Source organism: Acyrthosiphon pisum, chromosome A2, assembly GCF_005508785.2.
Source record: "Acyrthosiphon pisum isolate AL4f chromosome A2, pea_aphid_22Mar2018_4r6ur, whole genome shotgun sequence".
NCBI classification, from domain to species: domain Eukaryota; kingdom Metazoa; phylum Arthropoda; class Insecta; order Hemiptera; family Aphididae; genus Acyrthosiphon; species Acyrthosiphon pisum.
In genome coordinates, this window is record NC_042495.1 from 37491499 (window position 1) to 37501485 (window position 9987).

The 9987-nt window shown below is 30.1% G+C and overlaps 1 protein-coding gene across 1 annotated transcript; it reads right to left on the reverse strand.

Moving 5' to 3' along the window:
• Positions 1-6910: 6910 nt before the first annotated feature.
• On the reverse strand, positions 6911-9987 carry LOC115034262. The gene is made up of 3 exons (XM_029490492.1): positions 9202-9987; positions 7696-8203; positions 6911-7101 (listed from the first exon to the last, which is right to left on the reverse strand). Exons 1-3 carry the CDS (start codon positions 9687-9689, stop codon positions 6988-6990), a joined length of 1110 nt encoding a protein of 369 aa, XP_029346352.1. The 5' UTR covers positions 9690-9987; the 3' UTR covers positions 6911-6987.

The following is a 9987-nucleotide window of genomic DNA, read 5'->3' on the forward strand; positions in this document are numbered from 1 at the left end:
TAATCTGACCTATAATCATGCTATCTAATATAATACCTATTGATACAGTAAAGGTATTTAGCAAGTTGATAATTTTGATAAATGTTTAATTACCTGCAACGTATTATATCTGGATAACCACCATGCAATTCCACCTCGATAACATTTAGTGTTCCTTAGGTGTGTGGACTGTATAAATGGGTTTTGTTTTGTAGTCGGAAAGAATGTAATAATTAAGAATCGGACATAAGCACGTAAATAAAATAACTCATTTTTGTTCGTACTATGGTGTTGACTACTATTTAAAAAAACAAACAAACAAACTTTGACTACACAACAATAATAGTAATAATAATAACAGTTGAACGATAATTAATTTAGCACAGGATAAAACACGACTATTTTCGGTAACGGTAATGCAAAATGTTGCGGTCGGTATACGCGGTGGGTACTAACTTTAATGAGATTCGTCGCTGATCTCCTATGTACGCGGACCAGTTACAATCATTAAGATAATATAATAATAATATGCTAATATAAATAATACAAATATAATAATATGATAATATAAGAATTACGAACATTTAGTATGATATTATCATTCAACGTAGTTATAGGTAGGTATATTTTATTGTATACTATTGATCTGCACAATAACCAAAATATTTTTTTATTTTTTTTTTAATGAAAACATACGTGAAGTATTTTATAAAAAATATAATAATTAATTTGATATTATTCAACAAATACACATTCAAACTGTACACGGAGGACGTACAGAGGACCAGTTTTCTGTATGTAAAGACAATTTAATATCAATCACTGATGTACAAATGGATCAACAATTTTTCTTACGGCAAACTTCTGCATCAAATTCATCAACTGGTGGGATATGTAATTGCAAGGAATTAGCACAAAAAAGTTTGGTTGTAGAAATGTTGGCATTTTCATAGTACAAAATGTCATGTAGCAATAAGTAGAATAATTTTCGAAGTTTTTTTTTTAAATAATCATTTTTGTATAGGTAGCAACATAATCATAATTAACATTAATAATACAAGTATAATATTTTTTAATAATAACAATTATAAATATTATAATTTTAATTAATTTTATTAATTATTAATGTTTATAACTAAATATACAGCTGTTTCTATTTTATATTATTATATTATCTATTGACTATAGTACTTTACTATACTATTATTATGTATGAATTCGTACCTATGCAACATTAATCATAACCGTATTGTCAATGTCGACACTGACCAAAATCCTGATGTAAAAGTCAACATCCATTAGCACATTGTCTATATTATTTTAATTATTCAACATTCACCAATTTAGTAGGTGTAAATCGACATTCACTACGTGATTATTAGCATACACACGACGAGTAGTCAAAATAATATGCTTCGATTTTAAACTTCAGTATATTTTCTGCTGGCAAAGTGAATCTAGTTGGTACATTATAGAGAGGTAAAAATAGAAAATTCCCACGAGATCAAAAAATCTGATTTTTCAAAAACGGCAGATTTTGTGTAGATTATTTCGATTTTTTCTCATTATATTTTTAGTTTATTTACGATTTTTCACTATATCAAGTGCGCATCCCATAAGTTATCATTGTAGAACCAATATATTCATCACTCTTCGTATAATCTAAATTGCATGAAGTGTAAGCTAAAGTAAGATACACGACTTCTAGTAATATTTATGTAAATTAAGTGTTAAATTAAAGTTAAGTCTTAAATTGCTATTACTATCGAACATAATATTAGTTATTACCTGTTGGTGTTTGAGTAGTTTATCTGACTACCTATTGAAGGGAACGCTTATTGGTAGTCGTTGGCTGATACTGTGTTCATCCCTTGCACTGAATATATGAACAACGACGTGTGATGGGTGTATTCATTCTTTTATAGAAGTTAGTATTTTTAAACGCCCCCTTCTCCTTACATGAAAAGTCAATAGCATTAAAAAATTTATATTATTAATGGTTAAAACACTGAAATATGCAATTAGCAAGAGAACTTAACATATTATTATCATTTGAATTGTAAAAAAAATTTATAACTTATAGTATCTAATTGAAAATTCCGTTTGTACGAACACTTTTCATCGATCCAAGATTAATAAATAATATATGCACTACAACGCAAGTTCCGTCACACTAGCACCTTGACATCAAAATCTACTATTTATCTAATGTGTGTGAATTGTACCTATAATAGTATCACTATATATGCACCAATCATAATTAATAATGTAGACTATAATGTTAGATGACAGTAAAGTATAGCTTTATAAACTGAGTTCGTTTATTAATTTGGTAAGTAAAATACCTTTGATACTAATTTTTAATAACGATAAAAACTACATTTCTTATGCTTTAATACTAATTTTATACCTATATTGAAATATTCACTTAATAATTGCAATAGTGCAATCTGCAGAAAAAAGTATCTAAAAATAAACCATCAATTTAAAATATGGAAGTTTTAATATTGTGATGTAATATAAACATTCACTTAACTATTAAAAAACAAATGTTTGTATTGTACAATGGTCATTACTCAATATCATAATTTGAGTTCCGGAATTTAAATGTGAGATCAAAATTAAAAATCCAAAAAGAAATAAAATCAAAAGATTGTGCAAAGTTTTTTAAAACAGAGGTCAGAAATGAGGATTTAAAAGGTTCTTCAGTGTGACTATTTTTTTTTAACTCGTTAATTTAAGTTAATACAGACAAATGTAAGTTAAGTTTAATGTTACAAATTAGATAATTAGACTTTCTTTAACTTATACAAGTTAGGTAATAAGTAATAAAAAGTAACATAAAATATAGTTAAAAATTAAATACTTTTTTAGTTTTTTTCATATAAAATTTAGAATTGTATTTTTTTTAAAGCTTAACGATTAGCATAGTAGATACCTAATACAATATAGGTCTTGCATTAAAAAAAAATTATATTAAAATTTATATTGCAATTAGTACTAATACCTAATGGTACACTGTAAAGTTTAAACAATGATGAAATTCAACAAAAACTAACTTCTGTAACTGTTAAGTATTTAATATCCATTATTTATATCTATTATCATTGATTGTAGATACTAGTATTTATAATCAATGGTATTATGAATTCTGTGAATATATAATTATTCTATTATTAGGTATAAGTGATTACTATTATTGCTTATAAGTTATAACTTATTACTTATTACTTATTACTAAAAATAATTTAAATCAAATATTAACAAAACAATGAAGATAACTTTTCGTTCGCGATCAACGAAGTCAAATCGTCAAAATAAATTCCAACTCAGTATACTAATGGCTCCATGGACTGTGGGTCGATAACATGGTTAGCAGTTATCATGTTGTAACGCCGAAATAACTCCTGCCCTCTAGCTGTTCGCTTCGCATTAAGAGCGGCGTGCTAAAGCTATGTCACCAGACTTCGCAACACATTTTAACAGTGTCCCATTCATAGAACAGATAATAATACGTCGGTTAATAGGCCAATTCATGTAACCTTAAAGAAGGGAGCACTAAAATATAATTTTTTTGACGTTCTAACCTAGATATATCATCTCAAAGAAGTGGAAATGAAGCCCCCCGTTCAAACCCAAAACGAAAATCGTCATACGCCGAAATCGCAGCTAACAAACCACCACCCGATCAATCTTTACACATCATCACCAAATTCCTCGACGAACTAAAATCTATACTTAACGCCCTTCTTACTGTTTTAACATCCCTAATAAACAAAATAACACTCCCTATAACTCCTACTCCATAACACACACACACACCACATATTCCGTACATCAATAACTAACTTGTTATAACATGTAATATGTTGATACATTTTAATTTTAGTTGTAATTGTTAAGCTGTAATAATTTTATATTGGTAGCTTAAATAAAAAAAAAAAAAAACCTAGATATATGTAGTGTAAGTTCCACCGGTAGCAACACTGGCGTGTGTTGGCCAGTTCAATTTTTGTTTTTTAGATACTAAACTAGTATATTCATAAAGCAATGCCATACTTACCTTACCAAATACTATGTATATCATATTGATAGGTATACCTTTATGTCAGTCCAAATTGGAGAACTTATAATTAGTGACATAACTTGGCTATGAATCATTCAAAGATATTTTTAGACAAAGATGGATACTACAATAAATTGACTTACCTAATAATCTAATTCTTATTGTATGCCTCAATAGAATATTTAACATTAAATAGTTAGTGATATTTAATTAAACTTGTCTCAGCATTTTTAATATGATTCATATAAATCTACTGAACTCTTTGAATCCCAGATAAATTATCTTGTTCTATGTGTTTCATACTTTCATAAAATACATATATTACATGTATCCTTCTTAGACGGGTGAACATAGATTTTATCCATTTCATGAAATGGAAACTGTTATTTTACACTTTGTGTAATATTTTGAATTAATTACTTAAATCAATAGGTAACTTTTCGTGAAATTGAAATAATAACATTGACACGATTACGCGAATCTAATATTTTTTAAATTTAAGCTACTTGGTAAGTACTATAAAACTGTACTACTATGATAGGCTTATGTCTGAAGACCTCTTAAAAATGCGAATTTTGGAAAATCGTTTCTTAGTGGTTCTCTATTATCTACATAATAAAACGAAACTACTGACAAAATTTAATAATCACAGCTTCAGTGGTTCCGGCCAGGCAATGATGAATCAGTAAATCAGAACAAGCTATTACTTATTATATAATATAATATATAGAAATATATTATCTCTACACCACACCATAATATATTTTAGTGCAAATACATTTATGGATTATACAGCTCTCGCGAGGCACTGAACGAACCGATGTGTTCACGTGTCCGTGCTCATTTTACGCGTAGTTTTATACTGAAAACCTTATCAAAGTTCCATATAGATGTTCAGTAGTTTTAAGCCAATGGTTTAATCTTATTCATGTTTATAAAATATATGACCTTGGTTATACAATAATAAAATAATGTATATTATGTAGGCAATAATATATTCGATCTATTTTCATCTAAATAATATATACAAATAAATGTTTGCCTGTCTGTGTGTGTGTGTCATTTATGCATTCCTAAACGACTGGACCAAAGTTGATTAAAATTGGTACAGAGATAGATAAGACTTCTGGGCAGAAGATAGGTAGGCTAATTTAAAAAGGAAGAGGACCAACCCCGAGAGGTTCTCAAACAGGGATTTTGTGATTTTTGATGGAAATTGTTGTTTATAAATGGTTGCCATGGGTTTTGAAGCTATAATAATAATAATTATTGGGTTGCCATTGGTTTAAAATGGTTGCTATTTCTGTTGGCTTATAAAATAATTAAAACATATTATTCATATAGAGTTGGCATTTTTAATGGGCAACAAAGTGCACGGGATTAGTCTTCTATAATAATTGATAAATTATTAGGTAGGTATTCGTATATTATATATATTTTATATGGTGAACATGAACGTCATAAATCATTATAATAATATGTGTGTCTAGAAAAGTCTTTACATTTCATGGCTTTGTCTATTATTCAAACTATAGAATATAACAATAATATCAATAGGTATTATAAAAAATAGGTATGATAACATGAATAATATAAATGTATAATAATATTTTTTTAAACTATTTTTATACGTTTGAAAAGTTGAGTTTCCACTAAGCAATTATCTGCTTATGAAACGTTGGTACTATTTTTGGTTTCTATAATACTCGGAGTTCCTGTGAAATTATTGAATACTAGCGACGGCTGCAAAGAGGACCCAAAAAACTGCAGTAAAAATATGATGTATGCCATCAGCATCCCAAAACCCTATAAAAAAAACAGTCAAATATAATATGTATTATATATATATATTATATAGTACATAGGTATAGTATTACGCTATTATACATTTTATCCTATAGGTATTGAATATATATACATATAATATATATATATATATATATATTACATATAGACTATAACATTTTTGCATAATTTTAAATAATATAATATAGGAATACAGTTTTAAAGTCTGGAATTTTAACTTATGTAATCGAATAGAAATTATATTTGTACAAAAATATAAACAATAATTGATCAAAGATTTTTTATTAATTTATAATATTTGGTTACTTACTGCATAGAAGAAAGCTATATTAATATTTATCATTCCATATATTTGGAATTTTGAACTTATTGCGTCCAATTGATTTTGAAATAGAATGATCTGTAATGCATTTGTGGTAAAAATAATTGTTATTATTGAATTGTTACGGAAAATATACTGAATTAATCAGATTTAAAAGTAAAATCAAATATGTATTGGTACTACTCGTATACAGACATGGTTATAGAATTTAAACTGTAAATATTATTGTTTTATAAGGATAATAATTAATGCCTACACAGTTAACAATATATTTTTAAATATCTCCTATTATAAACAAAAAACATTACTAAAAAATGTTTTATATAGTTATTGGACTGTTTGATTAAATATACATTTAAAAAAAAAAATGAAAAAAGAATCCGTTAATAGAAAAAAAAATATGGGAATAATATAATTTATTATAATCTTATAATTATATTATATTATTATTATTATAATTGCTGATCATAATAATAATATAATAATTTTTAACAAATACAATTTTGTAATTATTTCATAGTCTTATTTTCCCCATACCTTTTTTACAGGTAGTCAGTGACAAAATATTATATTGAAATTCTGCACCAACATTATTATTATAAGATTCAATGTTATCTATATTTACATAATATTATAATCCGATTATCAAAATTTCAATAGTCGTGTTAACATTATTTTGGAAATTTTCAATAAATTAACTTTTAAAAAAAAAGGTACTTATTTAATTTATAGTATACCATGTTTATATAATGTAAGAACTTGTAATTGAGTTTAACTTATTAAACTTTTATTAAACTTAAAAATAAATTATATTTTAATTATTTTGCTTTAAAAACTTAAAAGTGAATACCTCGGGCATTAATCTCCTGCTAGTGACTGGATTTAGTGTTAATGTAAGCCAGCTCAATGAAATCCGTATAGGTATAATCTATATAATGTTTAAAATAATTATATTTAATAGTCACGGTTAACCACATTACTCTTAAATAAATGTCATATGTAAAAGTTAATTAAATTTAGTACAAACTAAAATTCTAACGTGATTATAGGTTACACGGCGTGTCTGAAATATGTTAAATCGTCAGAGATTTAGGATATTATTATACACATGTCGTAGGTATAGCGATGCGATGAATGTATTGATTTTATAATAATGTAAATTTTTTTTGTGTTTGTCATCACCTTTTAGGACAGTAAAAGTGCTTAGATTTTCATCGGCAGTATTTTTTCTGATAGGAAAGTGAATCTAGTTGGTACTTTGGTCGTAGGTAAAAATTTTTCAGTAGTTTTCTGAAGCGCCAGGAAAAACAATATAAAAATTAAGGAAAAACAAGCATTTTTAAGCAAAATCCATTACTGATCTCATTTTTATTTTTATGGATTTAAGCATTGTATCAAATCGTCCCGTTACACTCATCTATTTAGTAAATATATGGCAAGATTTATGATTTTTATTTTTTTTATGTAGGTAAGCGGCATGCATTATAAAGTGAAATATATAGGCGTTGTGCGCAAACCTCACCATTTTTGTGATATAATACTCGCACGAGTGTAGGTACCACAACCGGACGATTCGCATACCCCAATAGCCCGAGTACAGGACGGTGTTCGAGTACGTTATCGTTGCGCGTTTGTCCCATATGACGTAGGTCAAGTGATACGTCACCTCAGACGTGTAGAACACGATGCGGCACACGCTGTCGATCATGTTCAGCAGCAGTGGCAGTTGAAATGCGCGGTTGACGCGTGAAAACGTCTCCGTGGCCCTCATGTGCGCGGACCTCAATCGCCGGATGTCCGATGTGCCGAACGCCGGTATGCCCAAGTGAGTAAGATTTTCGGCCGCGGGGCTCGCCCAGCACCTCCACCGTGGGTGTTCGGCCTTGTGGACCAGGTCCTGTACGTCCTCGTGGATCCGTTTCAGCCGGACGCACAGTGTCAGGCACGTGACGTAGAAAAACTGTTCGACCATGATGCAATCGATGTTGGACAGGAACGAGAACAGGCAGATGAAGTACCGGTGATTGAACCTGCAGCAGTCGGGAGAAACTCAGAACGAAATGCATTTATAATTTTTAAAAACTGAATTCCTAACGAAATATAACATGCTAGGTAGGTATTCGATATTTTTTCACTGCACTATATCTGAAAACATACTATCTATGATTACTTAATTGTCCTTGCAGTGGAAGAATATCTAGAGTATAGCATGCAACTTGTAATATAATATACGAACGACATTTTTTTTTTGGAAAGTCAGTTATGTTTACTGATACAGTAATACCTGCTATTATTAAACATAACAATGATAAAAAATATCTTAGATCATATTATGCAAATATACAATGATATATAAGAAAAAAAATCAAATTATCATATCGTTTATTGTGAATTGTCTACAAAACGTATCTACTCACTGTGCTAATACAAAGTATTTATCACTTAACAGTTAACAGTAGGTATATAATATTTAAATAATATCTTCGAGGTTGATTAATTTAGGATTGATTAATGGGATGAAAAATGAAAAACTGTTGATGTCGTATAACATATTATAATCTATGCTGTTTTAATAACGTGTAAGCTTACCTAAGTGTAACATATCAACAATAAATCTTATCAACCAAAAAACCCCATTCGTATGAAACATATTTTTAGCCCTATAGTAAGCACTAATGTTGGTACTCTATACTTACCAAAGGTGGACAACATAAGTTAAAAGTTTTTTTTGTTTTAATACTATATTGGTAAATTATTTAAATTATTCTAAAAACTTCACTAGAAAATGTTTAACAGATTGTCCTTAATTTAACACCTTCACTTTGAAATTTTGTCAATCTCTAAAATCGTTTTTTGATGGTTTTTTAAATAAAAATATATTCGAATAATGCCCTACTCTGCTGATAACCAATTATGTACTTGAACTAAAGGAACAAAATTATATTTTAATACATATATATCACGTTTCCCGTAGCTCTAAAATCAATATAATAACTATATTAATATATGCTGACCAATCGACTCCTACCTCGACGTGGACAGAACGAAGTAAATTCCTAACTCATAGACGACGAACACGACTATGGTGAAAGCCTTGAACGGTGGCCAGACACGGCCGCCTCCATGGTGGACGCGCGGCTGGAGCAGACATTCGCCGACCAGCGCCACGACGGACGGCTGCAACATGTGCACTTGGCACAGGGCGGCCGTCGCGGACGTGGTGAACGTCATATACACGTAAAGCTCGTAGACCTTCACTGGTGACGTGGTGGCCAGTTTCTTGTCGAGCGCCTGCCGGTTATGGTCATCGGCGCTGCTCGGGTGCATTCGGTACAGCTCCTCGACAACGATTGCGGCGGCCGACCAGAACAGAATCACGTGAACGGCTTTCAGCGCGGCGCCGAACCAGTGCAGGCGAAATCTGTGCGGTGCTGACTGCGATACCATGTAAGGGAACACGCCCAACGCGTAGCCGCATGCCCGCAGTGGCCCATAAAGCGGTGCTGTGGCGGTCATCGTGTGACGATAACCCGGGACGATGATATGACCCGGCCCTGCAATGTATTGCAGTTATCACTATTAGAGCGTGGTTTTCAATGTTCCGAAAAAAAAGAAATACAAGAAGAGAGCTTCCGACACTCATGTGAGAACCCCTGTGTGAGACCTACAGTTATCAGGCGAACAATAAGACATATCCAAACAGAGTGTCCAAGGTTCAATCAGGACTTGTTCAACCTTGACTTTGACTCGTTCATCGTACAAAATCCATAATAAAACTATTTAAGCGTTAAGATTTTTAAATCAAATATATACA

What these genes read in the sequence shown, in the direction of transcription:
- LOC115034262 (XM_029490492.1), bottom strand. Translation starts at nt 9,689, where the DNA reads ATGACCGCCACAGCACCGCTTTATGGGCCACTGCGGGCATGCGGCTAC. An exon ending in TTCGTTCTGTCCACGTCGAG is followed by an intron (nt 8,204 to 9,201) that starts GTAGGAGTCGAT and finishes CGACTGCTGCAG; the next exon opens with GTTCAATCACCGGTACTTCA. An exon ending in AGTATTATATCACAAAAATG is followed by an intron (nt 7,102 to 7,695) that starts GTGAGGTTTGCG and finishes AACATTATATAG; the next exon opens with ATTATACCTATACGGATTTC.